The 23,146-nt window shown below is 66.5% G+C and overlaps 4 protein-coding genes across 4 annotated transcripts; 3 read left to right on the top strand and 1 right to left on the bottom strand.

Annotated features, from left to right (window-relative positions):
- The first annotated feature begins 86 nt into the window (after positions 1 to 86).
- CHLNCDRAFT_36351 (hypothetical protein) lies at positions 87 to 5,189 on the top strand. Its single transcript, XM_005845830.1, has 16 exons — positions 87 to 222; positions 470 to 552; positions 680 to 720; positions 912 to 1,036; positions 1,307 to 1,495; positions 1,780 to 1,950; positions 2,201 to 2,225; positions 2,425 to 2,506; positions 2,689 to 2,774; positions 2,980 to 3,178; positions 3,416 to 3,548; positions 3,684 to 3,731; positions 3,912 to 3,992; positions 4,289 to 4,355; positions 4,528 to 4,604; positions 4,819 to 5,189. The coding sequence occupies exons 2-16, from the start codon at positions 515 to 517 to the stop codon at positions 4,894 to 4,896; spliced, it is 1,440 nt and encodes a 479-aa protein (XP_005845892.1). The 5' UTR covers positions 87 to 222; positions 470 to 514; the 3' UTR covers positions 4,897 to 5,189.
- A 415-nt stretch (positions 5,190 to 5,604) lies between these two features.
- Positions 5,605 to 6,898, bottom strand: CHLNCDRAFT_136455 (expressed protein; the record flags this gene model as incomplete). Its single annotated transcript, XM_005845714.1, has 5 exons — positions 5,605 to 5,685; positions 5,920 to 6,039; positions 6,284 to 6,358; positions 6,472 to 6,506; positions 6,712 to 6,898. The coding sequence occupies 5 exons, from the start codon at positions 6,896 to 6,898 to the stop codon at positions 5,605 to 5,607; spliced, it is 498 nt and encodes a 165-aa protein (XP_005845776.1).
- Positions 6,899 to 8,826: 1,928 nt separating this feature from the next.
- On the top strand, positions 8,827 to 11,633 carry CHLNCDRAFT_58458 (hypothetical protein; the record flags this gene model as incomplete). The annotated part of the gene is made up of 7 exons (XM_005845829.1): positions 8,827 to 9,093; positions 9,226 to 9,456; positions 9,596 to 10,026; positions 10,242 to 10,379; positions 10,532 to 10,967; positions 11,136 to 11,279; positions 11,478 to 11,633. 7 exons carry the CDS (start codon positions 8,827 to 8,829, stop codon positions 11,631 to 11,633), a joined length of 1,803 nt encoding a protein of 600 aa, XP_005845891.1.
- Positions 11,634 to 13,554: 1,921 nt separating this feature from the next.
- CHLNCDRAFT_58457 (expressed protein) lies at positions 13,555 to 17,457 on the top strand. Its single transcript, XM_005845828.1, has 10 exons — positions 13,555 to 13,680; positions 13,950 to 14,128; positions 14,285 to 14,443; positions 14,623 to 14,660; positions 14,832 to 15,044; positions 15,198 to 15,360; positions 15,536 to 15,990; positions 16,167 to 16,254; positions 16,440 to 16,764; positions 16,911 to 17,457. The coding sequence occupies exons 2-10, from the start codon at positions 13,981 to 13,983 to the stop codon at positions 17,179 to 17,181; spliced, it is 1,860 nt and encodes a 619-aa protein (XP_005845890.1). The 5' UTR covers positions 13,555 to 13,680; positions 13,950 to 13,980; the 3' UTR covers positions 17,182 to 17,457.
- The last annotated feature ends 5,689 nt before the right edge of the window (positions 17,458 to 23,146 follow it).

The raw sequence follows: 23,146 nt of genomic DNA, 5'->3' as shown, positions 1-23,146 counted from the left end.
GCGCAAAGACCTCGGCGATGCGAGCCTCCAGCTGTACGTAGGCCTCATCAGAGCCTTGCAGCTCGGCCCCCTTGTCTCTCTGTCATCAGCGAGCGGGCACCCCTGCCATCTGCACGGCTGCACGCCTTGCGGGTGGCCCAGGCGCGGAAACACACTCTGAACAGAGCGCGGAGGTGTCGCCTGGGACTCCGCCCGTCGCATTTGCGTTCAGCGGCGCCAAAGGTGAGGTGTGGACAAGGCCCCAGGCCCGGCAGCAGGCGGAAGCAGCAGACTGCTAGCACCTGCCGCACCCACAGGAGCGGAGGCCTGCTGCCGCTTGGAAAGCGCCGATGTGGGTTGTGAGAGAGCCGCGGGCTCGGCCGACACACCCGGCGTAGCCAGCAGTGGGCGGCGGCGACCCGCCCTCCGCCTGGCGACCGGCCCTGGCCGCCTATGCCTCCCTCCACCCAGCCCCTTGCCTGCCCTGCAGCGCCGTTGAGGTTCCCAGTGCGAGGATAGAGGAGCAGGGGGCACGATGACGGTCTGGAGGGACATCGTCCGCCCAGAGACCGGGTGAGGGGGCGCATCGTGGGGGCGTGTGTGTAGCGCCGCCCCGTGGGCCAGGGGGAAAGTGCTGCTCGGGCTGATGCAGGGCAGCCCCAGGGGCTGAGCTCCTCCCTACACCTCGCCGTTCCTGCAGGCCCCAGCTCGAGCACGACTACGTTGTGGGGCAGGTGCTGGGTGAGTGAGGCGGCGCGCAGGCAGTGGCGCGCAGGCAGCTGGGGCCCCGGCAGGGGCGCCGGCAGCCGCCCTGTGCTTGCTGCACGGCTGCCACAGGCCAGCGGCAGCCAGGCTGGGCACCGCACGTGCACCGCCGCGACCGGTGCCCACGTGTGTGCCCACCCCGGCCAGCATCCCTGCTCCGCTCACAGGCAAGGGCGCGTTTGGGGTGGTGCGCCTAGTGCAAGACAAGAAGATGGGGCGCATGTATGCCTGCAAGAGCATCAGCAAGGCCAAGCTGATCAGCAAGGAAGATGTGGACGACGTGCGGCGCGAGGTGGGCGCAGGCCTGGGTGCTCGCCGATGGCATGGCCCGGCGGGGAGCTGCTGAACGGCTGGCTGGCATCGGCGCGCGAGCCGACGCCGGAACAGCGCTTCGCACTTGGAGCACCCAGCGTGCTCCCCAGCACACAAAGCCCGGCCTGCTCCCCGGCACCTGGAGCCCCCGCCGGCTGCCTGCCTGCTTCGCCACGCACTCGCAGCCCCCGCCTGCTGCCAGCCGCCCCACCTCCACCACGCCCCTCCGCCTGCCACCCCCCGCCTGCAGGTGGAGATCCTCAACCTCGTGTCCCCGCACCGCACCGTGGCGGGGCTGAGCCAGGTGTACGAGGACCGCATGGCGGTACACATCGTCATGGAGCTGTGCGCGGGCGGGGAGCTGTTTGAGCGCATCGTGGCCAAGGGGACCTTCAGCGAGGCGGAGGCGGCCAGGCACTTCCGCACAATGGTGGAGATGGTGAGGCGCGCGCGCGGGCGGTGCCCGCGCGCGGCGGAGGTGGTGGCGGGGCCGGCGGGCGCGCCGGCGGGCGGCGGAAGCGGCGCCGGTTTGTTTACACTGGCTTCTGGGCGGTGCTCGGAAGCCTGCTAGACGGTGCAGTGGAGGCGCTGGAGGCTGGAGACATTTGGGGGAACGACATCAGGCCGAGGGCTGCCGGTGGCAGCATGTGCACACCCACCCAAACACACAAACACACACACACACGCACACACACGTGTGGCCCCTCGATCCCCACCCCGCAGGTGGCGCACCTGCACGCGCTGGGGGTGATGCACCGCGACATCAAGCCCGAGAACTTCCTGCTCACCGACCCCACAGATGCCGCCGACCTCAAGGCGTGCGACTTTGGTCTGTCCGACTTCTTCAAGCCCGGCCAGCACTTCACCAGCCTCATTGGCTCCGCATACTACGTGGTGGGCTGGGCCTGGAGGAGGGGGGTGGCGTGTGTTGGGCGGTATGTGCTGGGTGGGGAGGATGGAGGGCACGCGTGTGTGTGTGTGTGTGGCGGTGCGTGTGTGGTGTGGTGGGTGGCGGGCAGATGGGTATGTGGCAAGGGTGGCAGGAGGGCTGGGCTGGCGCATCTGCTGGGGGGTGGCTGGGGTGGCTGGGCGCGGCTCACTCCCCCACTTGCCCCGACCTGACCCGACCCTCCCGCTGCTGCAGGCGCCCGAGGTGCTGCGCCGCAACTGTGAGTGCTGCTCGCTCTGCGAGCAGGGCTGGGCAGCAGTGGGTCGACGCCGATTTGCAGCCTGGCCAAGGTGCCAGCCTGGGAGGGAGGGGCAGGGGCTTGGGGCGAGGTGGAATTCAGGCAGCTGCGGGGTCGCCTTTGCTGCATGATATGCTTGGGGCTGAGCCTGGCGTGGTTGTTGGTGAATGGTGTGCTGCAGACGGGCCCCAGTGCGACATCTGGAGCCTGGGCGTGGTGCTTTACATCCTTCTGTCGGGCATGCCGCCGTTCTGGGGCAACGAGTGAGCTGTGGCTGGCTGCTGGCTGCTGCACAGCATGCTGCACAGCAGGCCCGGGCCCCGGCTGCCTGGCCGTCCCTGCCTGCTGCTGAGGCGTGTGGCTCGCCGCCCGCGGTGCCCCACCCTGCCCTTCCGCGCTTTCGACCGCTCCGCCCCTGGCCCTCCATGCCCGCCCCTGCCTGCAGCGAGAAGGAGATCTTCACATCCATTCTGCGGGGGAACTTGGACTTCAGCACAGCGCCCTGGCCGGCCATCTCGGATCTCGCCAAGGGTGCGCGCGGCGCCTGGCAGCCAGCAGGCAGCACCATGCCGCTCTTCCATGCTGCATACAGTAGCATACTGTAGTGGCCATGTGTGCTCTCCGCTGCGGTGCTGTGCAAGAGTGCCCTCCCTGTGAGCAACCCAACATCTTCACCACCCCGGTGCGCCCACCCTGTCACTCCCCCCGCCTGCCCACCTTCCCCGGCACCCCGCAGACCTTGTGCGCTCCATCCTGACGTTTGACAGCACGCAGCGTGCCACCGCGGCGCAAATCCTGCAGCACCCGTGGCTGGCGGCGCAGGGCGCCGCGCCCGACCGGCCGCTGGACAATGTGGTGATCACCCGCCTGCGCAACTTTGCGGGCATGACGCGCCTGCGCAAGGCCGCCATCCTGGCGGCCGCCAGCAGCCTCAGGTGCGTGTGCTTCGAGGGGGCGGGTGTTGGGGGCGCAGGCTCGGGGGCTAGTTGTCTGCCTGTGGGCCTGAGAGAGGGCTCGAGCTTGCCCGCCGCCGTGCTGCATGCATGCCTCGCCGTCTCCCATCAGCCCCCTGAGCAAACCCGCTGGACCCCTGAGCGGCTCCCTCCCACAGCCCCTCTCCTCACCTCGGCCCCGTGTTTCACCGTGTCACCGCCGCCGCCTCCTCGCCGCAGCCACGAGGAGATTCACGGCCTGCGCGAGCTGTTCAAGTCGTTTGACAAGAACGGCGACGGCCACATCACGCTGGACGAGCTGCGGGAGGGGCTGGCCCACCAGGGCGTGCTGGCAGACGGCGAGGTGGAGCAGGTGGGACCGTGGGCGGCGGCGCCGCGGCGGCGCCTGGTCGCATGGTTGGAGCCCTTGTGCGACCGGTGTCAGCGTTCGCACGCCTCAACCCAGTCGGTCCAACCACCAACGCCTGCTCCACCCTTCAACCCGCAGATCTTGCGAGACACAGATGTGGATGGCAACGGGGTGATAGACTATGAGGTGGGCTTGGGGGTGCTGGCCCTTGCTGCCACCGCAGCGGTGCAGCAGGAGTGTTCCAAGCCGGTGTCACCACGAGGGCTGCAGGTGGCTGCTGCCGGCGTCTCCTGCCGCCGCCACGGCGTGCCCTGTGCCCCTGCCGACATCGGTTCTGGCGGGCCCTGCTGTGCCGTGCGCGTGCAGGAGTTTGTGGCGAGCACTGTGAACCTCAACCTGCTGGAGCGGGAGGAGGTGTGCATCAAGGCGTTCCAGAAGCTGGATAAGGTGGGTGGGGGGGTGGGGCAGGCAGGGGGCTGATGTTGGCAGTGGCTGATGCAGGCAGGGAACAGGAGGCAGGCAGGGGCAGATGCGGGCGGGGCAGATGCAGGCAGGGGTCAGGAGTCGGAAGGGTTGCGGCACAGGGGCGGGGCAAGCACCTGCGTGGCAGAGGGAAGATGTGGCGGGCGCCAGGTGCCTGCCCCTCTCCCTGTGGTCCGCCTCCTTGCCAGCTTGCTTTTGGCGAGCATGTGTAAGGCGAGCTCTGCTGAGCTTGGTGTGCGCCTGCTCCGCTGTGTCTGCAGGATGGCAGCGGCACGCTGACGGCGGATGAGGTGGCGGAAGCAATGGGCATGGCCGGAAAGATGACGGGTGCGGCTGGTTCTTGCGCTCCACCCCTGCGTGATGCCTCCAGCCTGTGCAACCCCTCCCTGCTGCTATTTGCTGCCTGCTGACCCTGGCAAGGCATTCGCCCCATTGCTGCGCCGTCTTGCACAGCACCGCATTTCACCTGTGCCGCATGTCACTGTGCCTGCCTGCGCAGAGGAGGAGGTGAAGGAGATGATCACGCGGTACGATGTGGACGGCAACGGGGTCATCGACTATGCAGAGTTCATCAAGGTGGGTGCGGTGCTGGGACCAGGTGCTGGGTGTTTGTGGCGGCACAGTTGCCTGTACGGTGGGGTTTGTGATCAGGGGTGGGAGTGTGCGCGCAAGCCCAGGCTGGCTTCTTTGCTGCAGCACAGGGCCCCAGGTTGTGTGGCTGCCTGGCTGTGCGAGCTTGTCGGCGAGCCGACCGTGGCCCGCGCCGCCGCCGCCGCCGCCACGTGTGCAGATGCTGCACGAGAGCGACCCGCACCTCAAGCGCGCGTCAGAGAGCTTGAAGCGCGGCGTGGTGGGGCTGCACGTGTGAGCGGCCCGCCCTGCCTGTGTGACACGACGGACGAGCGGCGGCGGATGCGGCATAGCGCGCGCGCCCGTCCCCGCCACCGTCACACCCCCCCACGTGGAACCCCTCCCCCGATTTTGCGATTCTTTCCTCTCTGCATGAGCAGGCGCGCCTTATCTGTCCCCCCTCGCTGTGTGCTGTTACCCCGCCTCATCATCCCTGTTTCTGTGCCTACTCTCCCCCTCCCTACCCAGTCTAGGCTATGAATGCTCTTCGGTGTGCTCGCCTGCGTGACCCCTGCCTGTGCAAGCGAACCTTGGCTCCCTCTCTCTGCTGCTTGGTGTGACGTGCCCGCTGGTGTCAGTATTTATGCCATGGGCATGCGCACTTACACATCAATGAAAGTGCAACTGACACTAGTGTGTGAAAAAAATGATGGAGCTCCAGGGCGGGCAAGCCAGGGGGCTGTTCTGGCAGGAAAATGGGTGGCAAAATCGTGACATGCGCACACCATTGGCGGCATGCACAAATCAAAGGGCAGAATCTCAAAACTTGCGTTCTTGGCGCCTTCGGCATGTGTCATCCATTGCTCGCCGCTTTGCTGTAGCCTTAGCATAGTGAGCGCTGCAGGGCATCTGCCCTGATGCGTGGTACAAGCAGAGCCCTGCTGCGAGGTGGCGGTGGGCGCAGCAGCATCCATCCGGTGCCGCCAGGGCTGCACCTGGCCTGGCGTCAGGGCTCCTCGCTGTGGGCACCCGGCACAAGCAGCTCCTTGATGTCGCTCTTGGCCCGCCCCACCTTGGGCGAGTTGACCTGCTGGGCAGGCAGGCGGGCAGGCGGGTGAGCAGGCGCAGAGCAGGGACCGGGCAGGTGCCGCTCTGAGGGCATGGCGGAGGAGGCCGGGATGTGTCCCAAGCGACCGCTCCGGTACGTCCTACAGCTTTCCCCACCTCCCCATCACCACCTGCACACCACTACACAACACACACATGCTAGCCACTGCAACCAGTGACCGACCGTCCCCGTGAGCAGCCAGCATGCGCTGACCTTGTCCCAGGCCTGCACCCCCGTCTCGCCGCCCATCAACTTGACCGGCGGCGGGTGCACCGCCACATCGTGGATCTCCTCCCGCGCCACAGCCGCATAGTTGAGGTTCTTGGGCGCGTGCTGCGGGCAAGGCAGGCGGCGGGCAAGGGCACAAGGCGGTACGCGGTGCGTCTCTCGGGCCACACCTGGTGCAGCTGTTGGGTCGTGCGGGGGCGGCAGCTGGCAGGCAAAGACGCGTAGCGATGTATGGCTCCCAGGCTGCGCCCCAGCAGAACTGCCGCGGGTATCCGGAGAGGCTAGCTGGGGATGGGAGCGACCGGCGTGTTTGGCGGCGGCATGCCTGGCGGTGGGGCCCGCCTCTCACCTGCGGCGGGTGCACCTCCTTCTTGGCCAGCTCGCCGTGCACGTGGACCCTCTGGCCAAACACGAGGATGTCGTCCTGCGGCATGGCGGAGTGCAGGTGCGTCGGCAGAAGCAGAGGGGAACCGAGCGACGCGTGCTGTGGGCACCACAGGCGAGCCGTGGGAGGGAACATGAGGCAATGCTCCACACCTCGCTGGGCTTCTTGGGCATCGATGGGCCCTCGTCTGCAAATTCAAGGGGAGGCAGGTGTGGTTAGTGCCAAGATTGATGCTGGCTTTGCTGTTGGAGGTTGGCAGCGGGGGTAGGCTGGCTGCGGCTGGGCTGCGGTCTTGCTGCAAGATCTCCCCATTGGGACTGGCCGTGTGAGGACTGGCCGCGCTGGTGCATCCATCAGCCCACTCTTTGGCCAAAGCCCCGCATGCACCAGACCTGCATGCGGGGCAGGCGCTGGCGCGCTGGCCGCCGCCGGAAGCTGGCCGCCGGAAGCCGGTGGCGCATCCGCTGCTGGCGTCTCATAACTCAGGAAGTCGCCCTCGTGCGGCAATCCTACTTTCCACTCCATGTCGCTGTCCAGCTGCTCACCAGGGAGCGGGGGAGCGGGGACGCCGGGCTCCATTTGCTACTTGTTGAGGCTGCGCAAAACACACGTCGCCGTGATCGTGAAAGTGTGATAATCGGGATGTAGAGGCTCAATTGAATGCCATCGGAATGTCGGAAAGCGGGCAGGAGTGCCGAGAACTCATCCGAGGCAGCAGGCCGCTGAGCTGGCGGGCGCGGGCGCCGAGTGCAGGGAGCCCCTCCCATTTCCTCCGGAACGGTGCTGATGATACAGAGCTCCAAAATCTCAGAAGAAGCGTACTGGAAAAAAAGATAAAACTGCTGATTCGTCAGAACAATTGTGAACCCCAACTCACACAACCACAGGAGGAACAACACACAACAGCTGTACAGGCTTTTGTACAGCTAAAGGGGCGCTGTACGCTTATTAGCCTCCCAACTGGAGCTCTTCCTCAGAGGACTACCACTTGCGCTTGGGGTGCACAGCCGTGCGCCTCTCGCGGTCTCTCAAGAACGCCGCCTGGTCCTCGGAGAGCGGCTCTCCTGCAGAGTGGCGCCGCACAGCATGCAATTCAAGCTGCCAGGCTGCAGGCTGGGCGGCGCTGGTCAAGGCATGGGCTGGTGTAGTGTTCGCGCACGGCGGTGCCTGCCGCGGCTCGCAACCCCAGCCCCTCACCTGCCGCGGGCGGCCTGACCCCAACATGCCCCAGCTCCACATCCCTCCCGCCGCTGCCCGCCGACACCGTCACGCGCCCGCCGCTGCCAGCCAGCTTGCCCTCCTCCTGCAGCTTCTGCTCCGCCTGCACATCAGCATCAGGGGGCACGCACATTGATCACGCCACGTTCTCCCTCCATCAGGGGCAGCAATGGCTCGAACGTAGGCCAAAGCAAGCGGATTCATGCCACACCAACACCCACCTGCTCCTCGGCCTGCTTCGTCAGCTTCCACTGCCGCCATCCGCGCCACACAAAGAAGCCGGCCACGACAAAGAAAGCGGCAATGAGGCCGACTGCACGCAGTGAAGCGAGCCGGTGAGCCGGGTTTGCAGTCAGCGTGGGAGCGAGCGCGATTGAGCCCCAATCAGCAGCGACTGGAACCGAACGGAACAGAACAGAAAAATAGCTTACTGATGAGCCAGAACCACCACTTGTCTGTGACCTGCACGTCAGGAGGTGCAGCGACACGTCACCGGGCTTTCCGGGCGGAAGGGCGGTGCAAGCGGTGGCGTGGCTCAGGTGGCCGGCATGAGCGGCAGCCTCGTGCGCACCTCACTCGGGTCTACCACTGCTATGACGCTCACACCTCCAACACCGACATCTTGCGCTCTGCAGCAGGCGCCGGCGTGGGGCACAAGGTGGGATGCAGAGCCCTACTTGAGGTGTACGCACCGCCGCGCGCAGGGCGGCTCCACGAGGCTCTCAGTACCTGCTGGGCTGAGCCGCCACGAGCAGCAGCACCCACAGCGCCACCCAGGGCACGTGTGTGAGCATCCTGGGCCCCGCAAAGAGGTGTGGCGGGCCAGAGCGTCTGCTCAGGGCAATTCTCCGCCCGCAAGACTCTCGATAGCAGGGGCAGGCGGCAGATCGGTAGCGCTGAACCATCCCCGAGCAGCCAGAGATGATGTAAATGCTCGGAGTGGTTTCTTCCTGTGCGCAGCACACAGCACGTCGGTGGCTGCAATTCTTCTCATTTGTTTGCGCCTCCCTGCACGCAGCCATTCATCGGCAGCCCATCGCTGGCCCCTTTGGCTATTTACCTGCCCGTTCCTGCGCTTCCTCTCTATCCCAACGTCGTCTTGTTGTTTTCTGTTCAATCTGCGCCCTCCACACGCCCTTGCCGTCCCATTTCGACGTGCGCGCGATTGTAGCCTCCAAGCGCGGCCGTTCACAGCTATCGGGCGCCTCCTTCAGCTTGAAAGGGCGGTGTTAGCTCGCCGGTGCCGCCGCTGACGGCCCGCTCAAAAACAGCTCTCCCTCCCAGCAGCCATGGCCCAGGTGGTGCCCAGGGTCGCGCTGGCGGACTTGCAGCTGAATGTGAGCGGCATGGTCAGCCCCATCTTCGCCACAGCATCCGAAAAGCTGGCAGTTGGGCTGTCGCGCAGCCGCGTTGTCGTCGTGTCGCTGCCGCCGGCGCAAGCCGCCGCGCTCAAGGCCGGCCTGCAGGCTCTGCTGGCCAGCGGCACACGCAGCCTGCCGGGCTGCGACGTGCACGAGTGGCGGGCCGGGGAGCCCGCAACAGCCACCATTGAGGAGGTGCGGCCCGCAGCACCCACCTGTCCCGCCGCCTGCCGACGCCACCCCCCACCTCCAAGCTGTCATCCTGCCTCCTCCCATCCCCGCCCTTGCTTCCCCACCGTCACTGCCCTCCCTGTGTCCCGGCTGCAGGCGTATGGTGTGATGGACGGCACGGCGCGCCTCGTGCTGTCTGCGCTGTGCAGGAGCAGCCTGCTGCGCCTGCGCTCTGATGCCTTCAGCCCCATGCTAGACGACCTGCCGCTGTCCCGCAGCGCCCAGGGCAGCTCCTGCCTGGCCGCCAAGGCCTTCATAGACAACTTCAGCCACCTGTCGGCTGCTGAGACCTCGGCGGTGTGCAGCAACCTGTTTGCTGACCCTCAGGTGTGCGTGCGCGCACCACTGGGCGCATGAGAGGACAGCGGAGAGCTAGCTCTTGCTGCCCCTGCCTGCCCCGGCTTCTGCCTGTTCCTGTGCTGAGCCCTTGCCTACCCCTGGCTTTGGCCGCACACCTGTCCCGCAGGAAGAGGCGAGTGAGCGGGGCCTGGTGAGCGTGTTTCACGCCAGCGAGGCGTGGGACCCGCAGGCGGGTGCGCTGTCGGCCTGGCAGGTCAAGGACAGCGAGGGGCGGTGGCAGGGCGTGGCGCTCCGCGAGGGAGAGGTGGCAGTCACCCTTGGTCACACCATGCAGCATGCCTGCACGGGGCTGCTGCAGCCGGGCTGCCACCGCGTTGTGGGCGACCCCTATGCCGGCTCCGGCGGCTTTGGCGGCCCCCACACGCGCTCCAACAGCGACAGCGACAGTAACAGCAGCACCGCCGGCACCCGCAGGCAGCGGCAGCAGCAGCCCACGCAGGGCCGCACGCAGCTGTGCTTTGAGCTGCGCCCGCGCCCCGCCGCTGTGCTGGACCTCCGGCCGCAGCTGGAGGCAGCAGGCCACACCGTGAGCTCCAGGTGGGGCGCCATCGCCGCAGGCGGCGCCGTGCATGCCTCGCTGGCAGCTTGCGCCTGCTGTGCTGGCTGTCTGCCTCGCGGCCTGCTGCGGTACGCCCTGCTCTCCTTTCCATGCACCTGCTGTTGCCGCTGCCACCTGCCAACCACGGCCTCACTTGCTACCTTTCTGCTGCCAACCGCCTCCTCACATCCTCGCACTGCTCTGCTCCTGCCAGGTTTTCTCCCATGTCTGTCAGCTGCCTGATGGAGCAGTTTGAGTCGCTGCTGTCCCCTTCCAAGCTGGCCACGCCCGACCAGCAGCAGGGCGCGGCGGCGCACTCGGCATGGGAGGAGCTGCAGGCCTCTCTGAAGAGGTGAGAGTGTGAGGGGGGCTGCCTCACGCGAGCCTCTGACCAGCCGGGGTGGCAGGCAAGGCCTGGCTGGGAGGCCCTGCACTGGAGCAGGCCTGCTGCCATGTTTGTGCTGACCAGCAGGCGGCTATGCGCGGTGTCTATTGCGGCTGCAGTAACAAGAAGCGTACCAGCATGGCCGCTGAGCTGGCAGCCGCCGACCGGCCCGTCACCCGCAGCGGCAATGTGCGGCGCAGTGCAGAGGGGATGGTGTGCCAGCAGCGGCCCAGCGGCCGCAACAGGCTGGCGTCTGGAGCTGGCGGGGCATCCGGGCAGCAAGAGGATGGCGGGGAGATGGAGTGGGAGGATGGGCCTGCCGCCGGCACAAGGCGCCGCTCCTCTGGCGGCGGCCGCCCCGGCTCGATCGGCGGCAGTGGCGGCGGCCCCGCCAGCCTGGGCGGCGGCGGCCAGCGGCGGCGTGACAGCCTGGAGCCGCCCAGCTCAGCTCTCTACCTGGTGCGCGGCCGCACCTGCACCGTGGTGGGCTCCTGCCTCCAGGACGATCCAGCCGACTGCCTGGCTGTCTGCGTGCGTAGCTTCACTGGGCTGGAGGTGAGCGATGTGGGGTGGGGCTGGGTGTATCGCTTCTTGGAAAGAAGAGGCCGCCGCCACTCGCGCGGGCAGCATGTCCTGCCCTGTGCTATGCTCACAACAACCAACTGGCTCTGCTTGCTCTCCCTGCCCCACCCGGCTCCCTGCCTCGCCACATTTTCTCTGCAGCGCTGGTTTTACTGCAACGCCACCACCCGCTGCGGCGCCATTTTCGAGATGTACTGCGCGCGGCTGGGCATCAGCCTGGGGGCAGTGAAGTTTCTGCTGCGCGGGGAGCGCGTGTTTGGCGCCACAACACCCGAAGACCTTGAGGTGGGCAGGGTGCAGCAATACCCCCCCTACGGGGGAGGGGGAAGGCAGGTTGGCTGTTGTGCTGCGCAAGCGTGTGAGCTTTCTGTATGGTGGAGCGGCAGCCGCCTCCACATCCGCTGCGGCTCCCTTCACACGCCGCCACAGCACCCTGCCAGAGCCACTCCGTGCCTGCCCCGCTCCCTGCTGCCCGCCCCGCAGATGCGGGATGGTGAGGAGCTAACGGCGGTGCCCGACAGCAGCGACCAGCGGCAGCAGGCCCGCGAGCTCGGCCCTCTCTATGCCGCAGTCTTTGGCAAGCAGGCGGCGGCGGCGGCGGCGGGGGTGGACAGCCTGGCACAGATGCTGAGGCGATGAGGGCGCAGGAGTTTTGTGAATGCGGGCATTCTTTCTGGCCCTATGCCCGCATGGCTATTTTGTCAACTGATTTTTGCCCAGGCTCCACCAGCTCAGGGCTGCCAACAGCAACTCATTTCAACGAGAGCAATCTCAATGAATGATGCAATTACATGCCTCCCCCACATGTTTGCCCCGAACCTTTCATCCCATCCCGTTGCAATGCAATGCAACACTGCTATTCTTGCCCGTGTCTGCGCCCCTGCTCATCACCTCAGCTGCTGCCGCTGAGCTTCTCGTTGCCGCGCTGCACCGCGTCAACCAGCTTGGCCTGGGCATTATAAAACCCTGCAGCAGGCAGAGCGGCATGTTGACATCAGGCAGGGCACGGGCGGGAGGAGCCTCAGGAAGTCGGGACGCGCAGGAGCACGGTGCATGCAACAACGAGCATGACCACACACCCGGGTTGTCGGCGCCCTGCTGCTCCTGCGCCCGGTGCCCAGCCTCCTGCACGCTGCCCACCACGCCCGCGCCCGTCTGCGGCACAGCCGCCGTCTTGTGGGCGGTGCCAGCCGGCGGCTCCGTGGCGCCCGTGCCGGCATCCTGCATGCGTGCGGCCATGCAGGAGAGGGGAGCCGTCGCCAGCCCGCAGGTCCGCAGGAGAGCAGGGCAGGCAACAAGGCGCTGGGGCAGGTCAGCCAGAACCTGCTCGCCTTCTCAGCCCCCAGGCCTGCAGCCTGCTTCGCGCTCTCCACAGCTCCCTTCACAGCCTCCATTGTTGTGAGTTCTGCTTCCTGAAAGCTGAAAGTTCGGGTTTCATGGCCGAGTGCATCCAAGGTGCCCACTGGAAACCTTCCAGCAGGGGAGAAGGGTGCTTCTTCACCACATAGGCAGTGGGGTCCATTCTTTGGTCAACCTACCCCATTCATCCAAAGGCATACACCCACCTGGGCTCCTTTACCTGGACACAGATGGCCACCAGCGCTGGGCGCGACGGCGGGCTGCCGGGCTCTGGCGGCCTCGGTGGCACCGCGGCAGGCAAGGAGGACAAGGTGGGTGGGCAAGTCGACCTGCTGGCCGTGCCCAGTGGACACGCCAGGCTTGGCGTGGGGGCGCCAGCGCCCGACGCGCCGTGCCGGTCCTCCTCCGCGCAGGGCCTGATGGGTGTGGGCGCCTTGGACAAGCAGCCCCCAGCCGACCCCGTGCCCAGCAGGGAGGCTCAGCTCCAGCGCGGCGATGTTGACAAGGTGCGGGGGCGTAATGATGTGCGCCAGGCGATGCCGCCCCCTGTGTGCCTGCGGCTCCTACTTCGCGTCTCGACTTCCCCTGCTGATGTGAGTCCCCTCCCTGTGCCCTTCCCGCGGACGGCGCCCAACCAGCCCATCACCGCCGCCAAGCAGCAGATGGAGGAGGAGCGCGGGCAGGTGGGTGGGCCGGGATCCTGGTGTTGGGTTGTTGTGGTCGGATGTCCATCTGCGGTAGCCAGGTAGGGGTACTTCTCCTGATGCGGGGTGGCGGCCTTCCAGCAGGTGCCCACGAATTGTGCAGCCTCTCCACCGGTGCAGCCTCTGCCCCCCCCGGCCTGCAGACCTTCGCCAGCGCCACCGGCAAGCCGGCGCAGCCCTCGCCCACCAACATGTGATGGTCAGGAGATGGGAGGGACGGCCTGCTGGTTGCAAAGCCTTCGCAAGTCACCTCAGCGGCAGCAGCTGGCCCGGTGCCCGTGTGGCGGCGGCGGCGGCGGTGGGCGGCTGCTCCCTAGGCTCGAGTTCGCAAACCACTTTTCGCATTCCCTACTTCCCGCTCTGTAGTGTTCAGTGGTTTGGAGAAGAGGTACAGGGAAGCAGGAGTTGCAGCTGCGGCGCAGGTGCGACAGGCCGAAACGTACCACCAGGGCCCCATTTTCAGTGCGCTACTTGAACGGCATCCTTGCAGCGCCGTCGCAGTGTTCCATCCTCCCTCCCCAACTCTCCCTTGCCTCCCGGTCCCCGCCGCCCATCGGCCCCGCGCCCCGCCCAGATTGGCTAGCCCTCGCTCGCTGTCGAGCCCTCGCTCACCGCCTCTCAAGGTGATCATGCGTACAACACGGGCAGCGGGCTGCCAGGGAGCCCAACAGTGTGTGGGAGGCACTGCAAATCGGCAGGCACTGCGCGGTCCCTCGCTCTTTGATGATTGAGGAGCAGCGAGATGCAGCAGGAGGCTGCGGAAGGAACGCTGCAAAGCTCCCTGCGTCCAGGCCCGCTTGCCGCCACCGTCGCCAGTGCCATGCGCCGCCTTCCCGCCAGGATGGCACACGCCGTCGCACCACAGCACACTTTTGGTGTTTCCGTGCTGCAGGACTGCACCTGAAGCAGCCAGACCTTAGCACATGATCCGGTTACGGGCCTTTGCCGCCACAGCCGCCTGCCTGCTGGCGCTGCTGGCCGCGCCCAGCGCCGCCACCTCCCGCCTGCGCCGCCTCGCCTCTGACGACGGCGTGCAGGCTGCCGCGGGACCGTCGTGGCAGAACCCAGGATGTGAGTGAGACAGCTGGGTTGCTGGGCGGTGAATGGCAGCTGTGGGGCTGTGCAGTTGCTCCCCACCCCTGCCGGCCCGGCTGCAGCCCTACCGCCGCCACTCACCTTCCCGCCTGCCCCACTCCCCCTCCTTCTGCTGCTGCGTTGCGCGTGCAGTCAGCCTCTTCCAGCCGCAGACGTATTGCAGCGACACCTGCAAGAAGCAGGGCGCCAACTGGGTCCCTCTGAAGTCCGCCGGGGCGCCCACCAGCCTCCAGCTGTGCGCTCTGTTGAATTTCAATAACGAAAAAGACCTCAAGGCATTTGCCTTTTATGGTGAGGCGGGCAGGGAGGCAGCATGCGTGTGTGCGTGGTGGTTGTGTGTGGTACCACACGGAGGTACACAGGGGCGGTGCCAACAGGAGGGAGGCCAGTGGACACAGGACACAACCAGAGCACCCCTCGCCATGCCTGCACACCCCTCCGTTCCGGCCGCCCCTCCCCCCGCCCCGCAGGCACCCATGTCAGCGGCGACTGCAGGTTCTGGCACCTGGTAAGCGGCGGGCGCTGGTATGCGGCCCCACTTGTGTGCAGGGCCACAGCCCCCCGACTGCCTCACACTCTTTCCCTCTCCACGGGGGCCATCAGCGGGCCCCGCCGCAGCTGCCACCTGCTGCACGCCCTTGACGCATGTGCCTCTGGCCTGCGACTCTCGACTGTGCAGGGCAAGAACAGCAGCCAGTCTTACTCCGAAAACTTCAGCTGCGGCTGCCGCTACAAGCCCACCCCGACCAGCACCCTCACCTACACCTGGCGGTTGGCCCACAACTGCCCCGTCCCCGCTTTCCTAATGGGCAACCCGACAGGCAGCCCGCCCTCCGCCCCAGTCTGCCGCATCACCAAGCCCGGCGGCGGCGACTGGCGCTTTGGCACCCTGGTGAGCCATGTCCCTCGCGCCGCTGCTCGACCGCTGCCGCGGGCGGCGATTCAGGATGCGCCGTGTGCAGCATGCCGCGCGGGGCAGCGGGTGCTCGAGTGGCCGGCTGGCCGCGGTGGTGCCTGAAGCTGGCTGGCCCTGCTGGCGCTGCAGGTGACCAAGGCGCTGCGCGACGCGGGCGTGCCTGCGCCGGCCAACACGTGCGTGGTGGGGGCTGTGCCGTGGGGCCCTGGCGGCGCCACCATCACGCACGTACACGTCAACAACACCGCGCTCGCCGTGCGAGTGCTGTGCAACGACACCGCCGCCCCGGCATGTGAGCGCCCGCCCGCGCCTCGCTTGCTTCCTGCTCAGCCTCGACCCGGCCTGGCTGCCCAGGCACGGCTGTTGTGGTTTAGGAAAGGGTGCTGCTGGCACTGGCGGCGAGGCCCGACAATCGATTCTGACCAGCTCTGCCCTGCCGTGTCCCCGCCTGCCTGCCCCGCCCGCAGTGAAGCTGGTGCCCCAGGGACCCAGCTGCCCGGAGACCTGCTTCTGGAAGGGGTACACGGCGGTGGGGACGGGCGACAAGGGGGAGCTGCTGGGGCCCGAGCAGTTTGCGGGCGGCCCGCGCCTGGCCAAGTCGCTCTGCGCCTTCACCACCGTCAACGCCACGACGTCGGAGCAGAAGCTGGTGTACGGCACGTGGTATCCCAGCGTCGGCGCCTGCTTCTACCAGACCGCCGACTTCAAGTACTCCCAGACCGCCGGCACAGGCTACCGCTGCGCGTGCAGCAAGAAGGCGGGCGGCACGCGGTTGGAGTGGCGCCCCACCGTGCTGTGCGGCGCGTACCGGCAGGCCGCGGCCACGGGGCCCGCCGCCTGCCGCATCCGCTCCCTCAAGAACTCCTCGGATTACCAGATGGGCTTCATCCCGCTGGGCTCCTCCACCTGCAAGGTTTACGCCGTGAGTGCGCTGTTAGGGCGGGGCGAGAGGTGGGGGAAGGGGGTGGGAGCATCGTCAGAGAGGCGCGTGCAAGGCGGCAGCCACCCTGCTGCACTGCCGCTGCCTCCACGGCGGCGGGCACGCTGCCCAGCGGGACCCCGTTGCCGACCGTCTCCCTCTCCTCAACCCACCTGCAGGTGCCTTTCAATCCAGCCAGCAACATCGCCATCTATTCCGTGCCCGGCTATGGCGGCCCCTACGAAGTGTCGGCGCTGTGCAAGCTGGGTGAGCGGCAGGGCGACCTTGGCAGCACAGGGGCTGCGCCGGTCTGCCGATGCATGGGGACCGCGCCTGCCGGCGGCCCAGCCGCCGTTTGGAGCATGCACGCTTCACAGCGCCGCCAGGGTGCAGCCCCCAAGCAAGATCTTGAGCCCTCCCCGCCCCCTGCCCCCTCGCCGTCCCCGCTGCAGACGACAACGTGTGCGCCAGCGTGCCGTCCTCGCGCGCCGGCATGGCCGCTGTGGCCAAGGGGCTAGTTGCCCTCAACAAGGAGCTGACCGACAGCCGAGGGCAGTCGCAGTACCAGATAGCGCGCTGGACGGGCATCACCCAGAACGTGTGCACCAACAACATCCCACCCATCACCGACGCCGCCGCCATCGTGTCCTGGCTCTACTACACCGCATTTGGCAAGGGACCAGACATGCTCAACGGCAACAAGCCGCCCGGCGGCTGGGGCAGCGGCGGCACCATTGCAACGCTGGGCGCCAATGGCGATGTCGTGTCCAAAACCAAGTGAGCCCACGGCCGGCTGGCCTGCCATGCTGCCCTGGACGCCGAGGGTGCCTGCTTGCAGCACACCTGACTGCACTTGCAGCATCACCCCAGCCGGTATGACGTTGTGGGTCTGATCCTGACCGGCGCACCTTTTGCTGCCGCAGCTACGGCTTCCCGCTGGGCACCTTCAAGCGCGCCTCCACCGCCAACGCGCACCCCGGCGACCTGGTGTTTTACGGCAAGCGCCCGCACTCCCACGTGGCCATGTACCTGGGCAGCGACTCGGTGCTCAGCTTCCGGGCGCCCGGCTCGGTGGTGGCCGGCGCGCCCAAGCAGGACCGCCTGCGCATCCAGCACATCGACTTCATGAAGCAGCTGGCCCCGTCGCCCATGGAGGTGGACGAGATTCGCACCTACAACAGCTTCCTGGCCTGAGACCGGGCTGGACCCCGACCGACACCGACCGACCAGCCGACTGCCCCAAGTGGCCGCTGAGCGTTTCCAATCGTGACTCATACCCACCCACCTCCCCAATAATCATTGTTTTGATGAACTATCAGCATTCACCGAGGCTCTCAGCATTTGGCCGCTCCCCTATTCAAACACACATCCGTTCTCTTTCTCTTCTGCCATCTCCTCTCTCCAATATTCATGCTGTCAAAGGTATGTTAGTACTGATAATATCACTGCACTGTTAAGCAAGCCAAACGCAACGGAGAAAAGAGCTGGAGATTGGGGAGCAGCGCCTGGCGGCTGTGCGGTACAGGCGGGCCGCGTACTGGGTGGCGGCCAGAAATGCGACACGGGCGCGCTGGTTGCCAGGAGCGGGTCAGCTCTACCACCGACGGAGATTGTTCGGTTCCATTTTCAATCTTGGAGCCTCCCAGCTGCTGCCATTGCTTGCTGTTCACTGCGCGCCTCCCTTTCGGCTGCACGGTTGCTCAGCATGCTGTGCTCGATTTCAGCACGCGCATGCCAGCTTCACACCCCTGCACGCCTCTGCCTCGCACCGAACCGTCAGCAACTCTCGGCAGGTGGGTGGGGTGCGGGTAGGACAGCCCGAGAGCCCTGCAGAGCTCACTGGGTTGGCCAGCATCTCATCAGATCCTTCCCTGCGACACTGCAGGCCCCCTGCGGCGCAGCACTGCGGCGCCAGCGAGCAGCGGCGGCTGGCGGGCGGGCCGCCAGCTCTGTGTGCCGGTGCAGGCCCGCCGCTCCGACCGCCAGGATTTCGACCGGGACTACGTGCATTTTGATGACGAGGAGGACTGGGAGCAGTCGGTGAGGCTGCCTGCTCATAACGGCGGGCACACGCTTTGCGTGTTCCCTCCGCAGCACCAACTGCACCAGCCGGTTCCTTCGAGGTGGGCTCGCATCACTCCTGCCTGGTGCTGCCTGCCTGCGTGCCTGCAGGGCACCACCATCCAGCCGGGGGTGGGCCCCATCCTCTCCACAACCCTGAGGGGCCTGTCTGCGATCACCGACAGGCTGACGGGCGTGGCGCTGCAGCTGGCTCCCGCCGACGCCTCGCCCGCCGTGGTGCGAGTTGCGGTCAGCGCAGGCCTCGTCCTGCTGGCCCTCTCCTTTGTCAAGAGCCTGCTGTCGGTGAGCTGCGGCGCAGGCCCAGCGCACAGCAGTCGGCGGCACAGCATAGCCTCCTCTCTGTCCACCCTCCTTTCGGCGCGCCAGTAAACTCTGGCCTTCTTGCTGCCTCTGCCTTGATTCCCATGCTGACCCCACTGTGGCTGCCGCCATGCTTCCCTGCCATGGCTGTCCTCCCATGCTTTCTTCCCATGCTTTCCTCCCTGCCACCCGCAGTTCTCCCTCACCCTGGGCACCATCATCCTGGGCGCATATGTGGCGGTCAAGGTGTTTGGGCTGGACGTGGCGGGCGTCAGCGGCGGCCGCGGCAGGACAAGTGCGTCCTAGAGCTGCTCCATGCACTGGGCTGGGCTGGCAGGGCCGCCTGTGCTTCCTGTGCTGGGCCAGCGGGGCCACCCGTACTGCTGCGCCCCGCGCTCCTCTGCTGCCTTGTATCCCCGGCTGCTGAGCACGCTGGGCCGCTGGCTGCGAGTACCGTGCAGGGACCAGGCAGCAGCAGCAGGGCAAGCGGCGGCCCGACCCACGGGGCAGGCAGTCAGAGTTCAAGGGCCTGCTGGGGTCGGGCAGCAAGGAGGACGAGGACGGCCTGCTGGATGTGTGGTTTGAGCGCAAGGCCGGCAGCAGCAGCAGCGGCAGCAAGAAAGCGGGGGGCGGGAAGCCGCGGCGGCGGTGACTGGCGTGCCGCGCCAGCGACACAGCGTTGTGGTTGAGCGTTCGCCCTGTACCTGGCTGTGTGTTTTGCTTTGAGCGTGCTTCAATCCTGCTTTGAGCGTGCTTGGCCACATGCAGGCTGCATCTGCGGACAGCTGAGGTTAGCCACTGCTCGGCCTGTGTAACAATGCTGCATGACCAAAAGTGGGTGCATGGTTTACAAAAGGTGGGGTGGCGGGCAGGTGCCAAGCCAGGCCATGCAGGTTGGTCGCGGCATTCGTTTTGTGGATGATTTAGACGAGGGATTGTTAAGCCTGTGCATGGGGCAGGAACTAGGGAGCCTGCAAAAATGCAAGGGGGCTGGGGGGGTGGGGGGGCGGGGGGGGGGGCAACGACATGGGGCGCTTGGAAGCATCATGCAGAAGTAGAAAAACAACATCGGGTGCAGGGTATGGGCAAACAGGATGGAGCATCAAAGCAAAGACACACACAAGGGGTGGCGCAGAGCGCTGTGCAAGAGGCAGTGGGAGAGAGCCGCAGCTGAGAGGGATTACGAGAGACTCGCTTGCGAGAGAGGGCGTGGAGGCTGTAGGGGCACCAGCAAGCGGTACAAGCAAAGACTGCTTAGGCGCACAGGGATGTACGGGGGGCGTGGTTGGCATGTAGGGGGTGGGACACTGAAAAAGCAATTGGTAAATAAGCAAGTGCATGCCACGCGTGAAAGCGTCTGGCACGAAAAAAACTGTGCCGCTTTCTCAGGCAGCGACAAAGTTGGTCATCGAGGGGAAAAGGCTTGGGAAAACGGGTTGCACACGCACGCACACACAGACACGCACACACATGCTGCAGTTGGGTTGAGGTTTGGGTTGAGCTGGGGGCAAGGTTAGTTGGCGCTGGTGCTATTCAGCAGCCAGCACATTAGGTCAGGACTAGAGGTCGAACAGGGACAGGCCTGCATCGCTGGGCAGACGGCCTGAGGAGAACAGCAGCCCCGAAGGCACCGGCCCGAAGGAGAGCTGCTGCTGCGGGGGCTGCAGCAGCGGGTGCGGGTGCTGGGACCGCAGCACCTGGTGCTGCAGGGTGGGCACCATCGGCGAGGTGGGGCCGGCTGCGGAGAAGAACTGCTGCGCCTGCAGGGCGGCGGCGTCAGCCGCGGCCGGGTATGGCGCGGCGGCCACAGGCGCTGCTGCCGCCGCTGCCGGGCCCTGCGCCATGGCTGGGCTCCACATGCCGTCAATGTCCAGAGACAGAGTGGGCTGGTCCAGCACTCTGTGCCCCAGCGCCGCCACGTGCTGGTGGATGGCTGCAGTCGCAGCGGCACAGGAGACGCGGAAGGGCGGCATGGATCAGATCGGCACAGGGCGCATAGCGGCTCAACCAGCGAGGCATGGACAAGTGGACCCACAGCAGCCACCCTCCCGGCGGCGACAGCAGCACACAACACCCCTGCGGGCAGCGACAGCAGCGCTCAGCAGGTCAGCTGCGCTACCGCGCCTCACCTGCAAACAGGTCCACCTGTGGGCAAAACGGGTGCGCAAAGTGCACGCTAAAGCCCGCCGGCCTGCACGCAGCAGTGAGGGCAGCAGCAAGAGCAGAGGCCGCGTGAGCGCCTGCTCCACTTTGGCGCGGCATAACCCCAGCAGGGGGGGCAATGGGAGGTCGAGCCGGGTAGGGGCTGCGAAGCCGTCAGGCCTACAGTTGGCACGCACCCGCTGCTCCAGATTGGGGCACGAGTGATGGGGCTGAATGCAAGGGAGAGGGAGGAGTCCGCGGGACCCTCGTGCCAGCATGCCACGGCGCCAGCTGCACCATCAGACATGGGAGGCCAGCAGGGATGCGCGTCAGAAGCCAATCAAAGAGCCACCCGATCCCGCCATCTGGCAGCTGCCAGCCGGGACCAGTGTTCTGACACTCTGCTTGGCTGCAGGCCACACCCGCTCACCTGCAGCAAACAGAGTCAGCCGCACCGCCACCGCAACAGGCTGCGCCGCCGCGAGGCCGCTCCTGCTGGTCCTGCCCTCCTGAGAATCTGCCGCCTGCTCGGCCCGGTGCCCTGCGGGCACCACGCCTTCCACAAGGCATGCCATGCTGTGCATTAGGCCGGTAGGGTCGTCTGGCAGCTGCAGAAGCAGGCGCGGCAGCACGCCCAGAACCACCCTGCATGCAGGCACAGGCGTCGCATGGGCGCAACGAGTTTGCGTGCGCGTGTGTCTGGCAATGCGTGCATGTGGATGCAGGTGGCTGGTGGTGGTGCACACTCATCAGCAGGTGCACAGTCATGTGCAGGCAAAGGCAAGCTCGTAGCGTGGCTGGCACGGCATGCTTTTGCTTGCCCCGCAGGCTCACCTCTGCGCGCAGGCTGGGGTGGCTTGCCGGGCACGGCGTGCGCAGTGCATGACAAGTGCGATGTCTGGGGCTCCGCTGCACGCCTCATCAAACACGCGCCGCTGCAGGTCTGAAATGACCAGCTGAGGGGAGGGTGACGAGGCAGCCTGCACAGCCAAGTGCAGAAAGAAGACGTTGGGAGGGGCAGGTGGGGACGCGCCTGGCCGGGGCAGGGCTTGCTGTCTTGTGAGCACCAGGCAGGCAGCAAGCCAGCGAGAGACAGGCGGGCGTGCCTGCGCCTGCCCCGGGATGGCGGGCGAGGCCGCGGCCACTGGGATTAGCGGGTATGCGGGCGCGTCCAGCTGCATGCCCGGGGGCGGCACCAGCGCCTTCCCATCATCCAGCCCACACCCGCCGTCGGCCCATTGGGAGGGGTGGGGCACCTTGCAGGCGGCGGGGGCAGGGGGCGGCAGGGACGTTGTCACCGGAACCGGGGGGCAGGCCTGATACGAGGGGGTGGGCGGGTGTTGCTGCTCTCTCAAAAAGACGAGGAGGTGGTGGTCATTGGTGTGAATTCTGACAGGAAGGAAGAAGCGGCTTGATGGAACCAGCCGGGACAGGGGCTTGTACATTGCAAACACTTGCCTGTGCCCGCGCCGGCGGGGGTGGCTTGGGCCAGCGAGGGCGACGAGCGGTCGGGGGCACGGCGGCGAGCGCGTACGCGGCGCTCAGGCTGCGCCTCCGCCGAGCCGCCGCCGAGGCTCATGGCCGGCCCACTGGACTTGCGCTTCAGGCGGTAGGCCTTGCAGTGGCATGAGTTGCACAGCCTGCAGCAGGCATAGCAGTAGGGGGTGCAATGGGTCTGCGTCTGGAGCCAAACGGTGGGCAACGGTGAGGCGAACGTGCGCGGCGGCTGTGAGGGCGGCGGCTGCCCCAGGTTGCCGGGACGGCGGCCGTTTTGCGGTGCCCAACAAGCCCCAACATTCGTTTGAACACGAGCAAGCTGCGGCTGGTGCGGGTCGATGGCGAGTCCCAGGTAGGCCTCCCGGTAAGGATGTGCCCCATGATGGGCATGATGGCCCCCCACCTGGAGGGTCATTGGGGACATCATCCTCAATCATGCATCATTCTCCCTCCCGTTTGTTCTGTTGGCATCCCAGCAACCGTAATACGCTTTTCCAACGAACTCAACCCCCATGAGCACACATGAGCATGGTGCCCAGTCCGGCAGCAAGGCTCTAGGTCCAACGCCGCTATTGAGCGGTGCAGCTAACCAAGCTAAGCAGCTGAAGTCGCGCTTCAACTCGTGGGAAAGGTTTTGTGAAGCACATCCACAGGCGCGCGTCGCCATCGCCGTTCAGTCAGGCTACTCCCACGAGATCAAGTTCTTTTGCCATTCCATCGTGTTCTGGGAGGAGTTCAAGGACTTCTTCACTGAGCGGTGCGCCGCCGCCGGCAGCCGCTCCGAGCGGTCGCGGCTGAAGGGCGAGCTGGGCAAAGCAGGCATTGATTTCAGCAAGTTTCTGGCTTTGGCAATAGACCTGTGGAAGGCAGAAGGTGTTATCTCTCAGTTACAGGCAGATGTCATGATCAAGCTGGCAACGGGCACTGCATTCGACACGGATGGTAAGCCGGGCTGCCTTTGCCCGCTGGCATGCCTCGCTTCTCGCCTCTCGATTGCTTGTCCGCACGGCAGTGCCATATGCTTGCAATAAGTTAAATTGAATGGTTGGATAGCTTTGCATGCAGGCTGCGCAGCGCTGACCGCGGTGGGTGCCAGAAGGAAGGTTGCAGGCACGGCGCGCCCCACCAGCACGGTAGC

This window comes from Chlorella variabilis (assembly GCF_000147415.1).
Source record: "Chlorella variabilis unplaced genomic scaffold CHLNCscaffold_16, whole genome shotgun sequence".
Taxonomy (NCBI): Eukaryota; Viridiplantae; Chlorophyta; class Trebouxiophyceae; order Chlorellales; family Chlorellaceae; genus Chlorella; species Chlorella variabilis.
Note: the sequence above shows the minus strand (reverse complement) of the source record. Positions and strands in the feature narration are given on the sequence as shown.

Coding starts and splice junctions, on each gene's coding strand:
- CHLNCDRAFT_58457 (XM_005845828.1), top strand. CDS start 13,981: ATGATCCGGTTACGGGCCTTTGCCGCCACAGCCGCCTGCCTGCTGGCG. Junction 15,361..15,535: donor CGACACCGCCGCCCCGGCAT/GTGAGCGCCCGC, acceptor CCCCGCCCGCAG/TGAAGCTGGTGCCCCAGGGA. Junction 16,255..16,439: donor GTCGGCGCTGTGCAAGCTGG/GTGAGCGGCAGG, acceptor TCCCCGCTGCAG/ACGACAACGTGTGCGCCAGC.
- CHLNCDRAFT_36351 (XM_005845830.1), top strand. CDS start 515: ATGACGGTCTGGAGGGACATCGTCCGCCCAGAGACCGG. Junction 553..679: donor ATCGTCCGCCCAGAGACCGG/GTGAGGGGGCGC, acceptor CCGTTCCTGCAG/GCCCCAGCTCGAGCACGACT. Junction 3,732..3,911: donor ACGGGGTGATAGACTATGAG/GTGGGCTTGGGG, acceptor GTGCGCGTGCAG/GAGTTTGTGGCGAGCACTGT.